The 26,007-nt window shown below is 39.5% G+C and overlaps 1 protein-coding gene across 2 annotated transcripts in view; it reads right to left on the bottom strand.

Moving 5' to 3' along the window:
- rassf3 (Ras association domain family member 3) overlaps positions 1 to 26,007 on the bottom strand; it is a 72,679-nt gene that overhangs the window by 42,052 nt on the left and 4,620 nt on the right. The window contains exons 1-2 of one of the 2 annotated variants that reach the window (XM_019346773.2): positions 19,298 to 19,464; positions 17,681 to 17,793 (exon numbers count right to left, since the gene is read on the bottom strand). In XM_019346773.2, coding sequence (XP_019202318.1) covers positions 17,681 to 17,793; positions 19,298 to 19,361 — 177 coding nt within the window. In that variant the 5' untranslated portion in view covers positions 19,362 to 19,464. Of the gene's footprint in view, positions 1 to 17,680; positions 17,794 to 19,297; positions 19,465 to 26,007 lie in introns of those variants that run through there. The other variant, XM_019346772.2, reaches the window with a different exon arrangement.

Raw genomic sequence — 26,007 nt, 5'->3', positions numbered from 1 at the left:
AGTGTTAAAAGTTCCCATGACCTCATTCAGTGAGGATGTCGTCACCCTGTGCAAGTAACTGTTATTTGCACAAGCATCCAGGTGTGTGCTTATAGATTATTTTTGGGCAGGTGGTGGGTGTGTAGCTGTTTCCTAATTTAAAGGCACTGGTGTTTTAAAGGGGGTGGGCGTGTCTGCTGTAAAACTAGAGAACCTCACCTGACAGCCAAATGAACTTCTGTAAATGGGCTAGATCAAAGAGCACCACTTCCAGTTTAAATCCCCAAAATTTAAAAGGCAGGAGTGACAAAAGCGTCATATTTTTATGTAAATTAAGTATTTACAAATTCTTATTGTAATTTTAAAAGGCCTCTTTAGGGAGAATGGGCAGGATTTGTTTTAATGTGACAGAAATCGTGCTGAAACCCATCTGAGATGTTAAAGTCTAGGGGTTATTAATCCTATAAATTATCATACCATCCAGTAATCTCTACAGGGTGTCCTGGGTCTGGCCTCGGGCCTCCTCTCAGTTGCACATGCCTGAAATACCTCACCTAGGAGTTACCCAGGAGCACGTCGAGACTTATGAAAGGGATAAATCCAAAAGAATAAAAGTTATGTGGTCATGAGACCAAAGGGCAGGCCAAGTATTTTAAAGATTTTGTGAATCTAATTCCAACTCTATGTTCCACGATGATGAGAAAAGCCCCAAATGCAGGTAGAAAAGTAGCTGCAGTGAGTCAAAAGTGCACTTCAATATCCTGAAGAAGGAAGAGTTTGTGTTAAATGGTTTTCCACTGTGGTCTGGGAGTGCTCAAACTGGTAAAATACAGGATATAATCAAGCCAAAGCCTCAAGGTGCAAACATCTCACATAAAAGGAAGGCAAGGAAGAAGATTCACAGCTTAAGGGTGCAGGACAGTTTACACTAATGTGGCACACTGTGGGGCCTTCCTGGGTTTTTTTGCTTTGGTGTCAAAAGGTGTTGAATATCCAGCCAAACTCAATGCTGCCTCAGGGACTGTGAAACTAATTCACAAATGTATGAAAGCTTTAGTGTAAGGCACACTTCACGCATATCATCCATAGAGCATATACATATGAGAAGACTGAGTATACTTTTGTGTGGATTTCAGTGTTTCCCAGCCTTTTCTGTGTGCATGTGTGTGTGTTTTCCCCTGCAGCCACAGCTCTTCATCCTGACAGACAAAACACCGAAAGTCTCGTGATCAAAGAGCAGAGGAATGCTGCTGGAGGATCACACGCTGCCTCGGTGTATCACATAATCGCTGACACACAGCGAGAGGAGGGATGCAGGCTTAAACTGAAACACAGCAGCCGTGTAGATTACACTGCAGCTGGATGATCCGAACCACACAGCGGTGATACGTGTGCAAGGTTAACGCAGGTCAGGCTGGGGAGCGACATGAAGGGAAGACACTAAAAACTGAAACACTTTTGCTTATTTGCTTCAAGTTCAGACTGTGCTACTTGTAGCTAAATAGTGTTCTATGGTATTCAAATACACATCTCATTGTATGACTCGGCGATTATGACATGTATTTTTCAAGGAAATCTTCTCAGTGTTCAGAGCAGTCAAGTAGTGCCATCTTTTATCCAGTTAATTGTTCAGTTTTGATCAAATATCTGCAAAAATGACATTCCCACCAGCTTCAGGCACCTTCAGTAAAAGCATTTTTTGGAGGTATTATTAATTGAATTATCTGAGAAAGAACATGGATTGCTCTTTTTATACAGTCTGTGTGTGTGAACTGTGCAATAGCTTAAAAAAAACACACCTGCTCTCTGATGATATGAACTCTTCCTTACATGTAGCAGTAAGTGAGCATTAATACAGCACAAATCACAGCATTTTTATACAGCTGGCAGCTGTAAAAGCATTGGTTCAATCACAGGAAACAGAGCTTTCATAAAGAATAATATTTTTGAGCTGAATATTAAATTAAATTACTTCAAATCTAACACGATAAGGAAAAACAGAAGGTCTAAAAGCCAGACTTCTGAAAGAAGCTGCTTTTCAGCAGCAGCAGCAGCAGCAGCACAATAAGAGATCTGTGAGAGTCACAAGTCCAACACGCACACACACAGAGTTTAATTCAATAGGAGGAGATTCATCGGTACGATAAGAAGTTCTGACTTTGCCAACACAATCTTTCTCCTGCCTTTTCACCATCCCTCCTTCCCACAGACGTCAGCAGGCACTCAGATTAAAATAATAACCTCCACTCAGACTTTTCATATAAATAAATGAACGAATATAATCTTTCATTCATTGTTTAGTTTTAGAATTTGGCTATATTCGGGATTTTTTTAAATGATCACTAACAACGATGCTTCTGTTTACTTTAAATGTCCTTTTCTCTTCTTTTCCCCACTTTCTCTGTCTGTTGTTTTAATCTGAGTTAGGCCGATTAACAGCATATCTTCCTTTTTCGTTTTGCTGGCAGGAGGGCCATCGTGCCGCTGCTCTGTGCGGCCTCTATGAATGCTGAATGTGGGTCATTTACAGTGCACTTTCCTCTCGGTTGGTTGGTATCTTGGTTTGAGATCGTCCGCCTGGATAAGGACAGATAAACGCAAACAAACACACACCAACACACTCAGGAGTCTGACGTTGAGTTCCACCCTGATGCAGATCTGTGTTTTCCTTTGAAACGCCCACAAACTGAGCAGAAAAATTACTTCCAATGGGCTTCGGTTTACCCCTTGATGCTCTGCTCCTGACTTCTGCGCACATGCACAAGATAAAACTGGGGTTTATTTTGTGATAAAATAGCTGCAGGCCTCTCTTAATAGAGTGTTGGGCTTGGGTTAGGTTCATTCTAACACTGGTAATTCTGTAACTCTCCACTGGATAAACATGAAAACATCAGCTTCATCTTCAAGAGAAGATAAAGAAATCTGCTGGGAAGCCGACTTTTTGGACACTTCCAATTCTAACAACCTTCATGTTCCCGAGTCAAAACATCCTGGCACCATATTAAAAGCTGCAGGCTCAACCTTATAAACCAGTGGGAACCACTTTAATGTGATTTCTAAACATACAGGTGAGTTAAAGAGAGTGCTGTAGAGAGGAGAGATGAGGCTAAAAGGTCAAAGTCTCCAGCCACATAAAGTGGTCATGGAGGACAGTTGGTAATGGAGAGAGGATCCAATGGTTCGAAGTTCAGAGAAAAGAATAAGAAAAGTGAGACATTTATCGGCTGATTTAAAGAGCGTGCTTAAAAGCAGGAAACCCAAAATACAATGAGTACATTTATCATTAGATCCAAATTATTTGGTAAAACAGAAATCCAGACGTAGAAAAAAGGCCGAGAATGATCCACAAAAACACAGGAGCAAAGGGAGGCTGTAAAGAGGGACACTAACATACACAACAAGGAGTGACAAGGAAGAAGATGACCTATTTATACACTGCAGGCAGACTGAGGGACAAACAGGAGAGGACTGAGACAGGGAAACACTGAATGAAGCAATAATCACAACACCAGTGACACGTTAGCTCATCGGGCTCACTACAAATCACGGTTCATAGGTTAAACTTGAGCAGAACTTAGGTTAAGATTGATTTCCGTGCATATGTGTGTGTGCATGTTTGGATGAATATGTCTGTATGCTCGAGCATGTACACTTATTTTTAATGCATGACTTGTATTCAAACTGTGAAGCAGGTAACTGTGTGTTTTGAAAAGTGCCATACAAATAAATTGATTCTTATTATTCTGGCACCAATCACCCATGATGCTCGTCTCCATCCTGCCTTCACTTTCTTCTTCACCTCTCTTGTGCACTTGTCTGCTGCTTTGGATGACTGACAATGAGAAGAATCCAAAAATGGACATTAAACACGTAAGCAGAAGCAGCACATAGGGAGGCACGCTGAGCTCTTGCTTTGTATTCAAATAATAGCTTGAAAAGGGAAAAAAGCGAAGGTCAGTTCTCTGTTAGTCGCAAACATAACACGGGGTAACAAGAGGATGGATTCTCTGTCAAAACAAGTTTTACCTGCAGGATCAGAGAAAAAGCAAACCACAAGCAGCGTCCTTATGTGGCTGTGTCAATAACAGAGTTTGAATGGGTTGTGGTTAATTTCCTGTCACGTTTTTTCATTTTTATTTTCTCTTGCTCTGGGTTAGATTTTCATGACTTGGTTAGGTATAGAAACAGATAATGGTTTGGATCAGAACAGCACACACCCTGCACACTGAAAGATGAGCTCAGCCTGTGCATTTAAACTTGATGACACCAACGCCAAAGGACAGACTATGATGCCTGCAGCTTGGATAAAACAGCAATATTTGACACCCTTAGAATTAGATCAGGGTGGCCAGGCAACAGTATAAAAAAAAGCAGTTTATATGTTAGGGTTAGGGTAGTTTGGGTTGTTTCATGGATGGAAATCACTTTGAAAAGATCACTTGCCATAGGGTTGAAACCACTAAAAGCAGAGATTTTTATTTATAAGAAAAGCATGTTATTTGTAATTTGCCACCTTTACGCACCTTTTGGAAGCTCTCTGAGATGCATTACCAGAAACAGTCCCCACAGAGCAGCGTGGGGCTCAGGTGGTGTTCTCTTTAACTTGGTCTAAAATGCATCAGCTGCACAGTTGGCCATGTCAGGACACGCTGGGAGGCAAATATGAATGAAATCTCTGGGACTCGTCTGTTGTTGGGTCTCTAAGCTGTCGACTGGTGTCCTGTTTCTGCAACAGGCAGCTGATGATGGGGGAGCTTTGTCTGTCAGACCAGCATCCGACTGTGGAGTTAATCCTGCACAATCCACAAAGATTACAGAGCGACGCTGGCTGCTACAGTTCACCCCCCCACTGCCTCCATACTGTCCCTGAGTTTCTTTGTCTCTGTGTTTTGTTGATTTAAAACCCTCATCATCATTTTTAGACTGATTTTCTTTGCATCACCTTTGGCTGAAAAAAGGTCAAATAAAATAATCGTAGCAACCATTAAAAATAACCCCCTTATCCTTAAATGCAAAAGAATTAGAGCAATTCTTACAAAAAATAAGTGAGAGATGGTTTTCTGTAAACTTGTTAGTTAAGAATTGTGAATTTAAAAAATAATCAACGGTCTACACGTGTTATCGTGTTATCATTGACTTCCAAGAAAAATGAGCTATGAAAAACTGTTGTAAGTCTTTTTAATTTAACCCAAAACCAGATCTTTTTCTCAACCACAGGCCTCAGTAACAGAGGCCTAGAGACTGGTTAGTGCATATTCCCCAACTGGTTGGTGAGTGCTTGCTGGAGGTTGCTGCCTGTCTCTAAGTGATTTCTTTCTAAATACTACAGAAAAACTTCCTTTCAATCGCTTTGATCGCTAGCAGATATGCACCCTACACTTAACTGACACCTGCCCTTACACCTAAATCAGACCAATCACAGTGCAGTTGTTACTGATATTTAATATGAGCAGCAATAGCGCTGTTATGGACGACCTGTCCACAGTGTACCTCGCCTATGATAGCTGGAATACCGTCCAGTCCGCTCCAAGCTCCCCAACAGGATAAGTGGAAAAGCAACAACTTGATTCATGCCACCATGGACCCCTCCAGCTTCCCGATGTCTTTGTCACGCGTTAAAGGTTTCTTTGGACAGAAATCAATACGGTCTGATGAAAATTTGTGCTCAGAGAAATTTAAAAAATGTAAAATCTGTGCATAGAAATATTAAATGTCCTGAGTATTTCACAAACCGCCATTAAAACTTGTTTTGTGTTTGTAGGATAATGAAAACGGTATCCAGAGCTCAGCGATTCAGGAAGTGTGTGGCCCGAATGGAAGACAGGAACTGAAGAAAGCTGCCATTTTGCTGTGTAAGCACTTCCATTACAAATTAAGGGACAATTGTCCCTGCAGGATTAGCATCATTAAAAGGTTTATATTGTTTGAATCTGAAGGGTTTGCGCTTCCAAACAATGTATAATTTGTCAAATGCGATTCAGAATGAGCTGATGTGATTCAAAGTTAACTGATTTGTCGATGTCTTTGGATTCTTCACCCGACACAGCTTTGCAGTATCTGTCATCTTATTTTTAAGTCCTACAGTTGTTCAAATGTATGATTCTTTGAAGCTTTGCTCCTCCAAAACTTTGACTTTGATTAACGTCTTCATGCTTGCCTGCATCTCCCTGCCTGCCTCATTCTTCCAGCTGAAATGGCAGTTGCTTATTATGCAAACATATTTTATCTCAACAGGTTTGACCTTTTCTCAGGCTCTTCCTCCATTTCCTTGTCTCTATCTGTTTCTAGGTAAGCCTTCAGATCCGTTTGTGTTTTCTTTAACACAATAGTTGGCTGATTAGAGGAGAGGAGCCGAGGAAAGGGAAGATTAGGAAAGATACACGAAGAGGAAGAGTGGGACGATAAGACGGATTGTGATGATGTTTGTTTACAGGGACAACTGCATGAATCCAGATGTGAGATAAGGACGGGGTGGCTGAGGGATATCCTGAAATTCAGGAGTCTTTCACTGGCCTGTGAGAAGAAATACTGAAGCAGCTATGTTTTTAACTGATTGAACAACTGCTTACAAGAAAAAAAGGAGGAAAAATACTTTGACGTTTTATTTCAATGCTGCACTTAAATGATTTGTCTTCATCTGGACTGCCACGATACCCCAACAAGCTTTAAAATACTGTTTCAGAGGCTTAATGTAACAGTAAACAAGTTTTGGATGTTTATTCCTTCTTTTTCAGTGATTTAGAAGAGAGCTGTGATAGTACCCTGGTATCCGTATGCTAACTATGAATCTGCAGCCAGGGAGACAGTCGGCTTAGTCTAGTGTAAGACTACAAACAGGGTAAAGCAGCTTGCCTCCGTGCAACAATCCAACACTTAATCCTGTCTGATTTACACAGTAAATCCCAATTCAAGCATGAAGCAAAATGTCAGTGGAGACACGGGCTTCTTATATTCCTGATATCCGAGTGCAGATTTAGGGAGCGAGCATGCGAGTGAAGGCCTCACACGTTTTCTTTATATTATTCTTTATATTGTTTTTCTAGTTTCTCCTGCTTTGTGTCTCTGCCATCGCGTTTAGTTTAGTGTTTGTCTTCGTCGCTCTGAGTTTACTTCCTGTTTTACTTTGAACATGAACATGAACCGTAGTTAAATGTGCTTCCTTCCTGTTGTTTGTGTCGGCCGCATTAAATACAAAGGGGTGGCATTGGCCTAAAAGCATGTGTGTATCTACACAAAGTGCTTAAACGACACAACTTTTTGTAAACAAGTGCACATTTTATAGCGGTAACCAGGCTTGAGCTATTTCTAGCTCTCTGATTTTGAAACTGATTTTTCCACCACATAAAGACTCATGTAAGTTTTGTTTTAACCCTCAGATGATTGAAAAAAAAAAAAAAAAAACTTAAACAGTTGCTAAATTAATCATTTTTCCATTTTTGACGCAGGGCATTAAATCCATTCTTTAAACTAAGGTATCCTAAGTGTCCTTAAAGAAGGTTATTCATGTATGCTAACGTCTTTTGACTGGCAAGTTGTTCCCAGTGTTTGTCACGTCCATTTCCAAAAGATGGCGACGATGAAAACGCTCATCTTGAGGCTTCACAAAACAACTTCGCTTACCAGCGGGTGACATCATGGTTGCTACGTCCGTATTTATACTGTCTGTGGTTGTGTGGGGTGTTCAGACTGGGGGCCATGGGCACCACACACTAAAGTGTGCTCCGCCCATGTTTTGAACTCCTTGTTCAACATTGAGTCAATAACATAAAACTATTAAAAGTTTAAGTTATAGTGGTAAGTATTTTATTTTCTTAAAAAAAAAAAAAGAAAAAAGAATGAAGTCTGCGTACTCTGACTTTTATCTTAACTGATAATATCGCAGTAAAAAAGGTGTGTATGTCCTTTTAGCTCTGCTGAAAGGTTGGGTGGAGGTGAAACTTCTAGAACAACTTAGCTCTTGTTTTCTGTCTCAGATGATTTAGTTGTTGCAGTTATGAGATTTATCCACATGTGTTTGTGTGTATCCCACCCCAGCAGCTTCTGCTGAGTTTCCACATTTCGGTGCCACAGTGAATATGTCAGTTTAACATTTTCCATAGCAAGAAACATCACAACTGTTGAGCAACCGTTTATTTATGTCCAGAAACACACAAACACACAGTTCAAATGAAAAACGGTTACAGTTTCTCAGTCGTCTGCTGTCTACATAAAATTGTTTGGCACTGTCTGTTAATGAAAATGTCTCCACAGTCAACAGACTCGGCTTTTTAGGAACTCATAAAAGTCATAAAATATTTGGAAATGCTGCAAGTCTAAATCCTCCGCAAATGTTGTATTGAATCGCATATTAGGATTTTTGAAGATCATGTCACATATACTGTTCCATATCTCAAAACATTCAGTACCAACATTTGTGTATTGGTTTGGCCTAAAATATAACAAAGTGTCTTTAGTATGAGAGCCAGAAATCGTTCACTTGCATCACAGAATCCTTCAATCAGCAGATACGTGCATGCTTACACTTCTGTCAAATTATATTTCATATAGTTTTATCTCATTTACTTCGTTCTACTAGTTGAAGACAAATTCTTTGGCAATTTAGATTAATGCAGAGAGTGTTTTATAATTCAAGTGTCCAAAATATGTTACCTGAAATTCACTTTTTTGTTTACAGCTGTTTGTGGAAGTCTTTCATCTAAATGATTATGGTAACCACTGGTCACTGGGGAAAATGTGTATTCCCAAGTGGCTGACAGATGGTTGCTGGAAGCTGTCACTAGAATAGGTCACAGAAAGGATGCTGCATCAATAACCTCCCTGAAATTGCTTTTGTTTGCTAGCACTGCTAGGCTTGCCTGTAGTTTACATGAAATTTGAAGTGCAAAGCAGAAACAGAAAATTCTTTCAAAGTAAAAGTTGTGCATTAGCGCACAACCAAATATTGTTGTTTATAGTTTTTACAGTTTCACTACTGCTCAGCAACTTTTTGCAGAAAAGCCACGTTTTTCAGAAAACTACGGGTAACTAGGGCAATTAAGGTTTGTTAGGGCAGCACCATAAACCTCTTTCGAACAAATTTCTCTTAGTGAATGCCAGCAACTTCAAACAACCGCGCACCAACAGGTTGGGGACTCATCAACCAGTCAGGAACGCTGTGTTACTGAAAAGAGAACTGCTCATTTCCAGATCCATGTACTTATATTTTATTTTTGGACTCTGCCAGAGGAGCTTTGCATCTGCAGATCTGCAGGATTCTTAATTATCCCTAACACAGACAAAGAAATGGTCAGGATCTACAGGTCTCACCTGTGGATCCTGTGGATTTCATCCCTTAAAAGTATTAAGCTGTTAACCAATTTCTGTGAATCTCGCTCTAAATAGTATCTAAAGTCAGCAACCCTGAACTATAGTTTAGTTTTGTCTTGACTCCAGGCAGGATAATGTTCACAAAATGCGCCAATACACCAAGACGGCAATAAGTGCCGTCAAGGTCAAAGCATAAAATAGGATTTCAAATACCGTTGTGCTCCAGGTTAAAGCTCAACTGACACAAGACAGACAGAGAAACAGAATAAAGCCCCAAATTAAGCAGCAGAATAAACTCTGTGAGGAACAATGTAGAAAAAAAGAGCAGAAACCTTTTCCCATGCTGATTTTACAGCTGCTCTCCACTGGTTTGGCTTGTGTGTGTGTGTTTGTGTGTATTTACTTTAATGTGACCTCACCCCGGCTCTAGCATATAGCTGTTAATGAGCAACCATAAAACTCGGAGGGAAAACCCATTAACATTCCTTCTTTTCTTTTTTAAAGTTGCCTTCCTAACTTTAAAACCATTACCTTGAGTTCTGTTCCCGCTCTCCTTCCTACTGAGTTACAATATAAAACCCTTTCAAATAACTATTTGCACACTGAGATTCATGCTGTTTCTCACTGTTAACTCTGACTTTGTGACATTGTGGCGAGGACTACAGTGCTGTGAAAGTGTTTGCCCCTTCCTGTTTTCTGTGTTTTTGCATATTTGTCACACTTGTTTCAGATCATCAAACAAATGTTAATATTAGACAAAGACAGGACGAGTAAATACAAAGTACACTGTTGAATCCAGAAATCACTTAAATAGAACCCGTGTGACAAAGTGAAGCAGACCAGCCATGATCTAAAGAAACAGCTGAAAAAGCTGAAAGTCACTGACATCCATGAGTGAGTGGGATTGCAAATACTCCAGTGAACCATGGTGGTGGTAGTGTGATGGTCATGAAACCATGAATTCTGCTCTCTAACAGAAAATTCTGGAGGAAAATCTCTCACCATCAGTTCATGCCCTGAAGCTCAAGCACCCTCAGCTAGTCCAGCAGGACAAGGATCCAAAACACACGAGCAAGTCCACTTCAGAATGGTTCAAAAACACCAAAATTAAGGATTTGGAATGGACTAAAATCCTACTGAGATGTGCTGGCGTGACCTTAAAGAGGTTGTTCATGCTGGAAAACTTTTCTGTGTGGATGAAATAAAACAACTTTGTAAACAGAAGTGGGCAAGAATTCATCTGCTGCGACGCTAATTGCCTCATACTATTTCACAGCCCGGGAGACCAGACTTGGTGTCTAACATGCAACCTGCTAAATTATCTTTGCAGTGTTTTGGGAGGTTCTCTCTTTACCTTATAATATGAAGCACCTTGAGGATTTAGGTTTTTTTATACAATTAATTAAACAAACAAAAAATACCTTCTTTTGCTGAGAGTTTTTGGTAGAGTTAGATAGGTGGTTCTACTTTTCTGGCACACTTGAGATCGAATTAAACTTCATGTGGCTCAGGCACTAAAAGGAGTTTGACACCCCTGGCCCTGACGCAACTTTCACTTAATGCTAGAAGTCCTCCTCTTGTGTGCAGAAATATTTCCCACGGTTTCCAGCTCCTCTAAATGTCAGCTTCACGATCTGTAAACAGCTGTTAACTGCTGGGACTCACTTAAGGGCCAGAAAATCTGTTTTTTCATACAGTGCCATATTGTGTCTGAGCCACCACCATCTGCTAATTGTACAGTATACTATGAAATTTAGCAATCATTTTTCTTTCTGCTTTGTTTGTGGTTATTTTATTAAGACAGCAGGAGTCACCAGTAATGATCAGGGACAGCAGCACAGGAGGAAAAGCTGAAGGTAATGATAAGAAATCAGTGTTCCCTATCATTAATGGTCTTTACAGTAACTCCTGCTATTTTCCTGAAAACCCAGCGCGGCAGTTAATGTGACATCAGGCCCCAATAAATCATCCTCCACCGACCGGGTGGTGTTAAAGAGGCTCCATTAGAGCCAAAGAGAAAACACATGAACAATCATCCCCAACCCGACTCCTCGTTCAGTCTCCTTCCCTGTGCCGTCTTCGTCTCCCCTCGTCTGCCCATGTTTGTCTTTCCCAGCACAGAGGAAATAGACCTGATTCCCTCTTTCTCCCCATCACTCATTAACTGTCTCCCCCTTCAGCTAAACCTATCACATGGCAGGACTATAACTGGTACACATACTGTACGGCCTCTCCAGAGGAGGTTATGTAAATGTTATCTCCGGTTACTAAAGTTTAAAGCAATAACGGGCTTGTATCTTTTGTCAGTTTCCAAAATAAGTTTTGACGCCCCTGCAGTTGACTGGAACACAAACCTGCAGATGTTTCTGCAAAAGTTTTACTGAATAAAAATCAAATGCAGGAGAATATAAGTAATAATTTTCAAAAAGATGACATTTGTATTGGAAAGTGTGATAAAGGATCACAGAAAGAGGTCCAAGTATAACTAAAGAATAACAAGATACATAAAAAAAGAAAGAAGAACCATTTTTAGGCCTCAAGGGGGAAAAAATAACTTGTTGTGGTTGGTCACTATTTATTGTCTGTTACAGTTCTGTTATGACTAGAGGTAATTTAGGACATACGTGAATCTACTGTACAGAAAAAAGCACATAGTGACAGTTTTCACTTCTATGCTTTATAGATATAGGCTTTATTAATCACATACTAGGGAGATTTCCTTGTTAGAGCAGCACAAGGATTATAAAGTGAATCAGTAAAAGTAAATTAAAGATATGACCAAAAACAACAGATACAACAATAAGAAATTAATAAGAAAACTCAATAAAAAAAGAAATCAATGAGTAAAGAATAAATGTACTATGTAAAAACTATAGTACATAGACTAAAATACACTAGAATTATTAGCTTATTGAATTGTTAATTAAACACTTAGTAGTTTAACATTAAACTCTGTTTCCTCTCAAGCTGTTTGAGTTTCGCGTGCGGTGTTTGCACTGTTTTTGATGCCTGCTGACCTACTTCTTGATACGCCATTCTCACGGGGTGCTAGTATTACACTCTTGAGTAAATGCCTCCAAACACTGGCTGGCTGCTGTGTGAGATCACTGTCACTGTGATAACTAACACAGGTGTGTGTATATTTGTGTGTGTAGCTCAGCTACTGCTGACAGGCATCCACATACATCTACACTTCCAACTCCAATAAACATTATAAGAGCGAGAACCCGGAATAGAAATCTAATCTGGGAGGGCTGCTTTGTTCCTGCCCCCAAAGAGCCAATCAGCAGCTCTAACGGGAAAAACTCACGACCACTGCAGCTGTGTGGTAGTACAATGCAAACTTTGAATGACAAATGTAACAATTCCTGGTGGCCTTTTGGGGATTATTTTTATTAGCCAATTTAGGTGGAAAGGTATAGCATACATGCATGCATACATGCAGGTGGCTGTTTTCCTGTACCTATAACTATGTTTGTATTCAGCTGTCCAGGGTGTTGCAAACCAGCTCTAAATGACGGATAACAAGTCATTTAGAGCTGGTTGTCCTTCAGTAACATTGTGAGAAATCTTGGAATTGTTTCTGAGCTGCATATTGTGCATATTAAACAAATATGAAGGACTGCTTTCTGTCATTTGAGAAAGATCTAAAAAATTAGAAATATCCTGTGTCAGAATGATGCTGTAAATTTAGTTCATACATTTATTACTTCTAGGCTGGACTACTATGATTCATTTTTGTCCTGGTGTTCTAAAAGCTCCCTGAAAAGACTTCAGTTCATCCATAATGCAGATTTCCTGGGAGTCTTTCCTTCCTACTGTCACCAAGTGCTTGCTTACAGGGGTTTGTCTGCTTGTTGGGTTTTCTCTCTGTTATTGGATCATGATTTGGCACTATATAAAGAAAACTGCTTTGAAAGTCATTAGCCAATGAGTTTAGCCTGAATAAGGTAATCCTTCTTTCTGACACTTAAAAAGGCGAAAATTTAGAAAATATGGCTTGAAATTAGGCTTCTGTGTGGAGCTTGCCGGCTCTGAGTGTGTCTGTGTGGGTTCTCTGTGGCTTCCTCTTACAGTCTTTGGACTTTAGGAGGAATTGGTGAGTCTAAATTGGCTGTAGCACGTGCGTGAATGGTTGTTTGTGGTTAGGAAAATGCATGGATGGACCTGAAATGACGGAGAAATGACTGCAGGTTCGCAATCCACAACTGACTTTATCATATACACAAAGACACACTCAGACTTCACTACTTTCTCTAAAACACCAGAGCTTACAACTGCCTTACAGCGGCATATCACGCAGTTATCTCAGGCATTCAGTTTGTAGACGACGTCTCCACCACAGACCTCAGACAGACAGTCGCTCTTTCACATGATTCAGCTGTCTTAAAAAACTTACAGGCAACATTGCATTTTTGACACGTTTTCAATAACAACAACAACAACAAAAAAGCAGGATTTCTAAATGTATTATTACAAGAAAAGTACATGCTCATTATCAATCAGTGTCTCAGCCCACATACAATCCATTTAACTGCAAACACATGCATGTCTGCTACACATCTGTGGCCACACACACCACAACCACACCAGAAATGTATTTTTATTAAATAACTGACACCTAAAAGCCCACAAAAGCTCTTTACTCAGCATTATTCAGCACTATTAGAGCGCAAATGTGCTCAGCATTGGTTTGAAATTATGCTGAGCTAATCCTCCTCCTCCTCGAAGAATAAACCCACACCAGTGTTGATGAACACGAGCCAAAACCACCCTTAGAAACTCATTGGAGTTTACAACAATGTCACTGCCAGATGGGATGTAAGCAGTGAGGTGTGACGTTGTTTTGATCAAGAACATGATGGGAGTACATAGGAATCTAAAGAGGATATATAGGAGGATATTATCTTATACTTTGTCTTATCTATCATCCCTGATGTCAGCAGCATAAACCCTGTGATGCACTGGATTGACCGTGTAATCAGTGGGATCAGAAATGGGCCCTAGAGTGAGAGGGCGTGAGTCTGAGGTATCTTTGCAGTGTCAGCTTTCCTGCTAAAAAGCCTAACAAAGGTCTGTGTGCTACCTTCAATGAGCAGCTTGAAACGATGTTGAGGTTGTGTCTCCGACATCAGCACAACTTTTATTTTGGAACTACCACCAGCAGCCGATTGGTTATTCCAGGTCTAAATGTTTGCTGGGATCGGTGGACGAGTTTAAGTATCTCAAGCTCTTGTTCACCAGTAAAGGGAGACTGGAGCAGGTGAGTGATGGATCGATGGATCAGTGTGGCATCAGCAGTGATGCAGATACACCAATCAGTTGTGCTGAAGAGAGAGCCAAGTTTGACGGTGATGGTCACTTTACGGAAAGGTTCCCATTCCAAAAGAAGTCAATCGTGGATACCAGTGAGCATGTCCTACTGGGAAGATGCCAGGAAAACAGCCAGGACAAGATAGAGAGATTAAGCCTCTTGACTGGCTTGGGAATGGTTGTATGTATGGAAGGATAGATGGATCAAAAACTCAACAAGAGAAAAACTCAAAATCCAGAAGCATCAAATTACTTCCATTTAATTTCGAGCCATCTTCCATCAGGGTGGGACATAGAGCCAGCTCTATACTTGTATTTTTGGACTATCCTAGAGTAGCTTTGCATGACTCACACAGTAGCCAAACATAGAGAAAAATGTGTGAATCTGAACATTTAGAGCAAGCTAAAGTCCGAGCTGTTTGTTCACAGGGATTACTTGTACATCTTGATTAGATATATTATATCATAAAAGAAGAAAAAGCCCAATATGACCCCTTTTTATGCATTCAGGGAGAAGATTTCATTGATTATTACACTTTAGGTACATTTAAAAACTAACTTTTAGTGCTGTTTAGTGCTATCACAGTTCCTCTCTGTCAAGAGATTTATTCTAAATGACACTTCTTCAGCTGAGAGTCTAAGAGTGAAGACACACACAGACGCTGCAGTTTTAACTTGCAAGGGCGTTTCATAGAACGCTCACATCAGAGTGGGGGCCCTGTGAAGTGCGCGCTCTGCTCTTGCACTTGCCTTTATTTATACACAAGAAAAATGAATACATTTGTTCAGTGACGTGAGCATATGCGTATGTGATTGTGTGTGTGTGTGTGTGTGTGTGTGTGTGTGTGTGTGTGTGTGTGTGTGTGCGTGTGTGAGGTCAGAACTGCTTGTTTGACTTCTTACTATCGCTGTGGGAAGGTTCAGATACAAATATCAGAACACGTTTTATAAAGAACAATCAGTCCAAAACAATGAAAAGTACAATCAGTTCTAAGCTAGGAAATGATCATCATGCAGCATTCTATCACAAGTAAACTTATATCATGAAAAGCTTATACTGACTAAAAAATACAATTTTCTATTGACACTCTCTGTGTTCTGTTCATTTGCTGACTCATCATTAACTTATCTGTGCATACATAAATATTTATCCACTAAAATGTGGATTAGTGCATGAATACAATAATGGGAGGGTTTTAACTCCTCCATTGTATAAAACGGGATGTGACCGTTGACCGGAGAAAGACGAGTGGTTTATTTGTTTTAATATAAGTGTTGTGATTCGAACACGTGAGTGTTTGCATGCTGATCTCTCTCTTTTTGCCAGTGTCACACATCCTGTAACTGTTTCCTATGAAGGAAATAACTCTAGCTGGCTGTACTAACACACACACACACACACACACCCCTACACACACACACACACACACACACACACACACCATTCTTGGTGAGTGATGCATGATGGGTGTGTGTGAGTGTAGCGATCTTATATCAGAGCAGACTGGGATTAATCAAAAACAGACTCCAACATGTTTCCAGCTCAGATAAATATAATTTTATACCACATCCATCACATTATCAGCTAATTAACTAATCACTTCATGAACTGGGTCTGTAAAATGCACTTTAGGAATAGAATAGAATAGAATAGCCCTTTATTGTTATTGTACATGTACAATGAAATTGTGGGTGCTCCACACCAACTGTGCAGGAATAAAACATAAACAGACAGCAGGAATACACAGCAGACAGGAGAAACAGAAATAAAACCAAGAGAGCGATACACAAAAATAGGAGAAAGGCACACATTAGAGAACAAGTTGCAAAGTACTTAAAAAACAAAGTTTCTTAAAACCTATATTTATATCAGAAAGTTTGTTTTGTCTGATCAGTGATTGAAAAACTATAAAATTATTGATCTACTTTATTTTAGGGATTTATGAAGTCGTACAGCCAGTATTTGTCTTTTTGTGTCATTTTAAGTTTATTTCTACTTCTTTAAGATAATTTGTTACAGGTTGTGTTTAAAGTTTTGGCTGCTGAAGCAATAATATCCTAACACTGGTAACTACGGTGACATTTTTAAAATATATATTTGTGCCCATTTTAGTTTAAAATAAATGTTTTTCAAACTCTGTTAATATTTGGTTGTTATCCTTTGGTAGTGGGCATCTCTCTGAAGGTGAAAGAGGAAATATTTTCCTGTTATGCCTGTAATCTGCGAGTCTTACTCTGCCTGTATTGCCAGGTATCGAGGCACAGAGCATTGCATTAACACCGTTCAACAAAAAATAATGAAATAAACTGTTAGCTTCCTGTTTTCTCTTGTACTGTGTGTGGATAGCTCAAAAGTGGGAAACAGCAAACTGCACCAGCTAAAAAATGAGCCTACAGCACAATCCAGAGGTGATCAACAGCATTACAGTGATGGATTATTATTTATTTATATGTTTATTGATGCTTTAAAAAATGGTAAAAACAGAGTGATTATAATTGTATTTATATTTCATCTGTCCTTTCTAAACTGAAAATCAGCAAATGTGAAGGGATCTTGTGAATTTTGCTTTATGCAGAGATATTACTTCCTGTTTCCTGTTTAAATGTTTACATAAATTTAACAAAACAAAACAAATAAACCAAAATTTAAAATAAAATTTAAAATAACCTGGGTTTTACAACCCAGGAGACTTTTTAGACTCCTCTAGTTTAACTCTACTTACATTTTGTTGTTAAATGTATGTAGTTTTTGTTTCCACAGACAAAGATGCTTTCAGAAAGAATAACATAATAATAATAAAACTAACTGCTGTTACTGGCTCAACAATAAAACACTAATCTCTAATCATCACACAGCACAGAGGGGAGGTCATTGAAGTGCTCAAAATCAGGTGTGGTTCCTCTTAAACACTATTTCACCATCACATAACACTAAATAATCTTTTTTAAAAACCCACACTGTATATATTTGTGGATAATTGGACCACAGTTACACACAAAGAGCTTCTCGTGAGTTGGATTAGACGGAGCTGACTGGAAAACAAAAGCGAGAAATCCCAGTCAGAGTGTTTTGTGTACTCACATGGATCGGCGTGTTGTTGTTGTTGAGCTGGTCCTGGCTGATGGGTGACGCTGGAGGATGGCAGTCCAGTGCCACTTTGTCCCGACATGCAGTGTGGCACGCGTACTTGCAACCTGCAGAGAAATGACCTGATTATAGATTCATTCACTGGTAATAAAATTATAAATGATAAGGTTAGCAGTAAAGAGCAGATATGCATATGGAAAAAAGTTTCTGTAACGTATATGCAAATGCTCTTTTGATAAGGGCAGCGTGTCGGTTGAGGTTCTTCTTCTGCAAATGGAAAACAACAACATGCAAATGATGACATGGAGGAGGGAGAGGTTTCAGAATAAAATCCGGTGAGATTGAACTATGTTTTAACATTAAAATGCAAATAAAGAGGAATTAAATATGACAATTTCTTTTCCAAATTACCATTAAATAAAAACAAAAAGTCATGAGCAAGATGTGGGCCCCACATTCATATAGGATACTTCAGATGAGCAAAACCTGTAACATTTTAAAATGACATCTTCTGGATGATGATGAGTCAAATTCATCTTCTTTGCAAACTAGTATTGCTGGCTCACAAATACAACATGATTTCTCTGATTATAGGAGTGTTTTTCTCTTAATTAGAGACATAAATTTGGCTTTCTCACTCCGTAAAAAAAAGAAAAATCAAACATCCATAAACATAAACATCCATTTATCCATGTTCTTCCACTCATCACATTCATCGTAGCAGGGGGGCTGGAGCCTATCCCACAGGATGGTCCTATCGCTACAACGTGAGAAGCTTTAGAAACAAAAATGTTTTCATGAGTTGGAAAAGTTTGAGAATCATGGGACAAAAACACTGAGCAGCAGCTTTGAAGCTTCAGCTTGGCTGAATGAGCTCATCTGATCCTCCAATGTCCATTTACCATTCTTATATTTTAAGGAATAACATCTAATATCTAATTGTAGACAGCTTACAGATTCTAACACATCAATCACCAAAGCTACTAAAAGCATATTTAATTTACATAAACTGTTTGCTACAGCTTTAAAACTCCAGTCATTTGAGAGAAATTAAGCAATTGGTAAGAAATGAATCACCTTTTTATCCATTTATCAAACAAAACATGAAAATGTTTGTTCCAACAACGAAAATGTAGATTTCCTCTATCTTTTTAATCACTAAATCAATCATTTTAGGGCTTTCAGCTTTTTTGATTGGACATAAAAACCCATTTTACAAACAGTCTTTGGCTCACAACAGAGCTTATTAAGCAATGTTTACAGATTTGTTCTCATGACACAGGAATATATAAAAATATTTAAGGCTAAATCAACATGAAAACAAGTTAGCTGCAGACTAAATGTACCCACTGAAGCCATATCTTCTCCCCTGTGGTGCCCAACTTTTGTTATAACTTTAATTTAAGTGGCACGCACACACACACACACACCAAACCTTGAATACTGGCTACAACCCAAATGCACCATTAAAACAAATGGAACCGAGGAGGGGGCTTGTTCCAAGTCACTTCTTGCAATCAAACAAACATTATTCACTCTGACGCACCCCAACAAAACCCTACACGTGCCTCGTGCGTGCAGATGTGTGTGTCTTTAGTCCCACGATCCTACCTGTCGACTTCTTTCTCACGTGCTGTCCAACTTTATCCGACAGCTTGCACATGGCTGCTCCCATCTCCCATCTTCAACTCATACACTCACTGAAATCCTGTCTACGAGCCTCAACATGACATCCTCCTGCACACACACACACACTCGCGCTGAATGGAACCACACATGCCAACACGCTCTCTCTTCTCTCTCTCTCTGCGGTGTTTCTCGGCCGTGCTTCAGATGCTGATGTGCCATTCTCCCCCGTTTCCCTATCTGCCTCTCTCTCTCTGTTGTTGTGCTGAGTGGGTGATTTAACAGTCAAATGGAGGCCACAGTGAGATGGGCACACAGACAGGAGAGGAGGAGGGGTGGCAGTGGTGGATGGATGGATGGACGTAGGCCTGCTGACTCAGCCATCTGCAGCCACTCTCTCCTCCCCGTTTGCTCTGTTTCGTAGCTTGTTATGACTACAGTTGAGTTGGCCTATCCAGTTTCCTGCCCATCCAGTCATCCGCCCGCCCAATCATCCACCTCAATCCCTTCTGACAATGAACCTGATCCACAGAGGAAGTCATAAAGAGCCTTGTACATCCATCCATCAATACCATTATGCAGCATGCAGGGTTATTTTTGGACATGAAGAAGATATCAACACACAGCAGGTGCTGCATCAAACCAAACCAGAAAAAAGTCAGTACACCACTTTAAACCATGATAAAGATTTCGGCTGCATTTTCTACTTTTAACTGAAACGAAAAACCCCAGAAAGAATAAAAGATGGATGTAGCTTCAAAGTCCTAAAAGTAAAAGTTACAGTGTGTGACATTTTTCACCACTAGATGTCAGTAGATTGCAGATTCCAATCTATTAGGTTCTGTTGTCTTACCCCTCCCAGTTCAGGTGCATAGCCCTAGCTACGGTGTCTGCTATAGGACAAACATGTTTTAGTCAGGCATAAGAGATCAAAAAAATTAAATTTAGGTTGTAGTACATGAGGCTGCGGGCATCTGGAGTGTTCACATCCGCCCCAGACTTGTTCCCCATCTGTGGAAGGCCACTGTTTACCTCAGCTGTTAATGCCGAGTGAGAAGTGTTGCATCTTTTTTTAGTCTGGAAGATGCTGTGAAACAGAAACAGCTCACTTCTCTTAAAATTAATTTTGTAAATTATGGCAAATAATTAGAGTCAGGAAGGAGGATTATCAAGGGTATGTTGTTTGCTATACGCAACTCATAGATCATTAGCCAATGATTGCCATCATCCCCTCGTCATCATCGTCTATTAGTTTGTGTTCATGACTTTTAAACCACTGCAACAAAGCGAAATGTTCTCAGGAGTCTTCAGCAGGTACGTATCACTCGGTACTGATACCGGTACTGGCTTTGGAAAATGGAACAGATGGATGAATGGAAATTTGTGTACAGGAATACCAAAAAATGTCCTTGCAATCGCTGCATTTGCAATATAATTGACAAAAAAGGTAAACATTCATCTTCAGTAAGGAATTGTTAGGACTGTTCCAGTGATCTCCATCATATCTCAGTTTTTTGCGTTTTTTTCTTCCTCCTTTTTCTCATCATCTTCCTCTCCATCTGCCTCATCTGCTGTCTCAAGGATAAAAGCATTTCCCAGACTCCACAAATCGATCAGACTCAATCAGCCCGCTGGAGGAACGTCTCAAACACACACACACATAAACTCTGTAACCTTTTCTTTTTTTCATTGCCAATGCAGCATGAATGAACCTAACTTTAAGCCTGTAAACATGTAAAAACACATTTTGAGAAAGGGGTCATTTACAGTGAGTTGTTACTGTACTGATATATAATAAGTGACTGAATTAAAAATACATAGAAACTACTTTAAACAGATTAACACAGGACAATTTTTTAATAGAGCGGAAAATGTACAACTATTATTGAGATTTTAATAAGGGAACATTTTTAAGAGCTATATATTAAAAGTATTTGTCTCGTTGTATTCTTATGAATTAATAGTTCTGATTCAGTTGGTTAAGACAGCAAATGCAAAATATAATAGAAAAACCTCTCTTGAATATGAAAATCTTGATTTAGGAAAATCAGATTGAGGAAATTTTTATTTAAAAATTAGAATTACATTTGTTGTATTTAATGCTACTTTTCTCTTTATTTTGTCTAAAATATAATAAAATGCTTTGATGAGTCTGGACAATCTGAAACCTGACTGACTGCAGCCAAAACTACCATTTCAGTTTGGGTTTTAGCATCGTACAGTAAAACTCAGCAGGGTCTCACATTAGAGGTCAAAGGTCAGAAATCCAAAACTGTCCAGACGCTATGGATTTTTCACCCGTGTGTGAAAGTGAAATGTTTTTTAGCACGAGTTCTATAATTTGTTCTGTGTGTGCAGCGAGAAGCACCATGAGGCTCCGGCTCCTTTAGCACTCATGTGCTGAAACAAACACACACACACACCATCCCACTGCTCTTAAACTGGGGTATGATGGACATTGATCTGGCTTACATAGCACAGACATGTCAATCATAAAGTTGGGTTGGCTTAAAACATGCCTTACTTTATCTTCCTTTGTGACTCTAACTGGGTCATTATTTATAAAATAATCTTTATTTTTTATTAAGACTTAAATCAAGTGACTGGGACTATAAACTAATGAGAAAAATGTTTACTTATGGCATAAGTAAACATGGGCATATAGGGCATCTGGTTGGTTGCTACAAGCCATTTGGTGCCTTACAACTGCATTGACAGCTTGTCCCGGATTAGCAGCAGTAGATCAGATTGTTCCCAGTGAGCGTTGGACTTTGCCAGGGTAAAGTGTTTGCCACAGATTGTGGTTATAATTTTTATGGACAGAATTTCCACTTCATCCAACTGGCGAAAGGCTTCCTCTTTGGTGGCCTCAGGATCTCGTCTCTGCTCTTTGCAGATGATGATTTTCTGTTGGCTTCATCAGGTGGTGGCTTCCAGCTCAGACTGGAGCAGTTCACAGCTGAGTGTGAAGTGATGGGAATGCAGCCTGACTGCTCATCACTTCTTTTTTTACCTGTTGAAGTTCAACAGGCACTGAATGGGGTTGAATGAATGGGGTGAATGGGGTTGGCATTCACTCAGCTTTGTCATGACTCTGGGCTCCTGGTTAGCTTAGCATTAGGATGCTGTTTGTGCAGGTGCTTGAAAGAAGCTGAAAAATGCAGTAAAATGCAGCTGTTTCTGTCCTGGATGCAGCTTCCCCTTTACCATCATGCTCCTTTTGTGCAATAAAAATAAAAGCAATGTCCATGTGTATTTTCACTCCTCAAAACCTGTTTTGCTGTTCCGCTCCACTATTTTCCACATTAACCGAAATCACCTGATTAGAGCACAAGTGCACAGGAAGAAGACAAAAAACATATTTGATAGATTGCTTTTTTCTTTCTATCCAGGTGGCGTGCAGATAACTGAAGAACTTCTGTAACACAACTGGGGACTAGTGGACTGTGAGGTAGTCGCTACTGCTCCACATCCATGGATGAATGGATGGATAATAGAAGTGACTTTGTTTATTTAAGCCATGTATGGGGGCCCTTACATTGGTGCATTAGAAGTTAAAGAGGAAGCATTAACAAGGAATGTAAAATCAGACAATGCAGTTCCTGCAGAAAGGGTTAAGTATCCGGCGTGAAATATGTAGGTAGGACTACATATTGTGTCCACTAACTGCAAATACTTGTACACAAGTTAGAAGACAAAGACAGGTGCGTGAATGAGGACAGGTGTGGGCTGAATGCAGCAGCCATCTGCTATCCCCTCATTATCTTTCTAGTCTTGTCTCTTTTGTTACTGTCAACATGTCTGGACACGCGCTTGGGCGTATGTAATCAAACCTTGAGCCAGTCAGAATATAAAAAGGATAAAAGTATAAGAGAAAAATAAAGACTGAAGCACATTCACACACACACTAATAGCAGCAGAAATGAAGCAGGGCACTGACATTTGAGGTGCGTTTGTTTTTTCAGTTTCCACTAAAAACCATCTTAATTTCATAAATAGGCAGATCAGTTCAAAGCGTTTGTTAACAAGTTATTTTACTGCATGATATTTTAGGTTTCCTCTTACCAGAGAACAGTTCAGTTTACTGTAAACTATAGGATAAGTTTCTACTAACAGACGAGGAGAATGGAAAGAAACTGCATAAGAGAAGTTGACCGTGGTGAATACTGGTCAGCTAAATGGTCTGTCCTGTTCATCGCTCATAACTCACCAGAGCTTCTCCACAGCAGACTGACTTCCAGGCGTCCAGAACGTCGCATCACTTTTGGAAAGCGATAGAAAAATCTGGACATTCTCCTCAGAGGTTTCCCAAAGTTTGTGGTAAACCCCATTGCACACACACACTCTGTCTCGCACACACACACACATACACTGTTTTGAGGTTTTTTGGGTTCCTGCAGGCTTCAGGTGGTGATTCATATCCAAACATAACTTGATATAATTCCACAAAATAGTCATCCTTCACTCCCATCCATGATGCGTCTCTGTCTGCAGTAACTGCTCTACTCTGGTCCCTCCTCCCAGACACACCGTCACCCACTTGTGTTTGTAGTGTGTGTGTGTGTGTTTGGGTGTGTGTGTGCCATTAGCCACAGGCTAAATGTGTCTTGTAGAGCCAAACTGTCACAGCGACTGAACAAACAACAGGACAGCAGCTGACACACACACACACACACACACACACACACACAAAAGGTGAAGGCAGACTACACTAAAGAGGTTTGAACAATGAGCTTTGGTATTTCTCACAGTGCTTCTAAATGACTCTCTGAACTATGAAACCTCTCCACCGTCTCCGGCTCAGACGCTGACCTGTCGATTTTTATCATCGCCACTTTAACAAACCTTGATCTAAGTATTAATGACTAAATGTCAACTTTTTTGCTACTTTTTAAATCATTTTTATCAAACTTGCATGTTGTTATTCTTATGTTACAGCCTAGTAGTAAAATGAGGAAATACTGTGGAAATTAAAAGGAAGTAGCCACTAGATATCAAATTATAAGTAAGTAATAGCTTAGTATCAACTGTAGTTTTTAGCTGAGTAATATTAGACTGAAACTTACATAATGTGATACTAACTAGAAGTGATCATGTAAAAAAAAAAAATGTAGCAATACCATCAGGCAGAAACAGTAAACTTGTGAGCAATAAAATCATCATTTCTGTGCAGTATTTGGAAATAAATGTTCCTAATATAGCAACAATGTGACTGTATTGTTACCTTATAATAAAACACTAATATAGATTGATGTTTTCACTAGTTATAACACTATACTATACCTAAAATCTCTCCTTTGTTTAAAGGTAATGTAATTATCATTTGCTGCTATTGCTTATTAACTGGAAACATTGTTTTTTTTATGTAATAACCATAACTAAGAGCTACAAAGTACAAATATATCTGTTTCTAATATATTATGTATGTATACACAATAAGGTGGCACTATTGTGTGACATATGTTGAAAGTTTCCATTAACAAAGTCATCACTTTGTTAAATGAGTCTTTTATCTTCTTGATTAGTCATGAAATAAAAAACCTGCACTGGGCTAAGAAACTGTTGTGCGTTTCCTTTTGAGCTTGTGAAAATGGGGAAAGTGTAAACAACAATAAACAGTTAATGGGATATTTTCATTTGTTGGTATTCTGACAGCTCTTGTGGTTTCATATGGAGTACGGATGTCAGCAGCCATTAGCCTGAGTGCTTCATCTATTGGCTAATGCTAAGTAAGCTATAGAGGCACTCGGCTTCTTTAAAAGGAGCTTTAGATCTGAACAAGTAGACAAAAAAAAGAAAAATGTTGGGTTAAGTCATATTTAAATGTAGAGGACAAGCTTGAACTGAAGGATACAGAAGCTTAACATTAAAGAGCCATTTCCCCCAAAAAAAGAAGAAGAAGAAGAAGAATCACGGTGAGGGAGGACAAAGTGCTGCTATTTCTATTCTGTCACATCAAACATAAGAGAACAAACTGACTGGAAACAAGCTGCAGCTGCCTGCAGAAATCCCTTCTACAGAGCCGACTAATGAATACACACACTAATGCAACATTAAACCCAATCAGACAAAGATCCCCGGCTCTCTTCGGTGGTTCCTGTTACTTCGGAGAAAGAGCCATAGGATGACAGACCCACAGGAAGAGAGAGAGAGAGAGAGTGTGAGCTAAACCACTTTCATACAGAAGTTGAACCAAGGACAACACGTTAGCTTTCTGTAGCTCATTTCACTTTTCCAACTGAACCAGTTATTGTTTAAAAAGCATAAAATATTAGAGTACACTGAAAACTCAAACATCTTAACAGACACAGAACAACTATGGAGAAAACTTTGAGTGCTGTATGATGTTAATGTCACGGCTGGGGCAGCAGTCGTGTGGGGAAGTGAAGGAGGACCCAAGTTGCAGACAGCGGTGGTGATGCAAGTGAGTTTACAGATTTACAGTGAACGATAAATAACAAAAGCGAGGGCAAAACTAAACCTAAACTGGGGAAAACTAATAACAAACAAAACCCAAAACCATAACTCACAGAATCACATGCAGGGGAAAACAGGAGGTTACGCAGGGGATGAAGAGCAGAATGAGGAGCAGAGAGACGCAGAGATTACCAAATAACACAGACGAACCAACAAGGAACACAGGCAGACACACTATAAATACACACAAGGTAACTTGTAACTTAAAAGGGAAGAAA

This window comes from Oreochromis niloticus, linkage group LG17 (genome assembly GCF_001858045.2).
Source record: "Oreochromis niloticus isolate F11D_XX linkage group LG17, O_niloticus_UMD_NMBU, whole genome shotgun sequence".
Lineage (NCBI taxonomy): Eukaryota > Metazoa > Chordata > Actinopteri > Cichliformes > Cichlidae > Oreochromis > Oreochromis niloticus.
The sequence above is the reverse complement of the archived record's forward strand: the minus strand, read 5'-3'. Positions and strand labels throughout refer to the sequence as shown.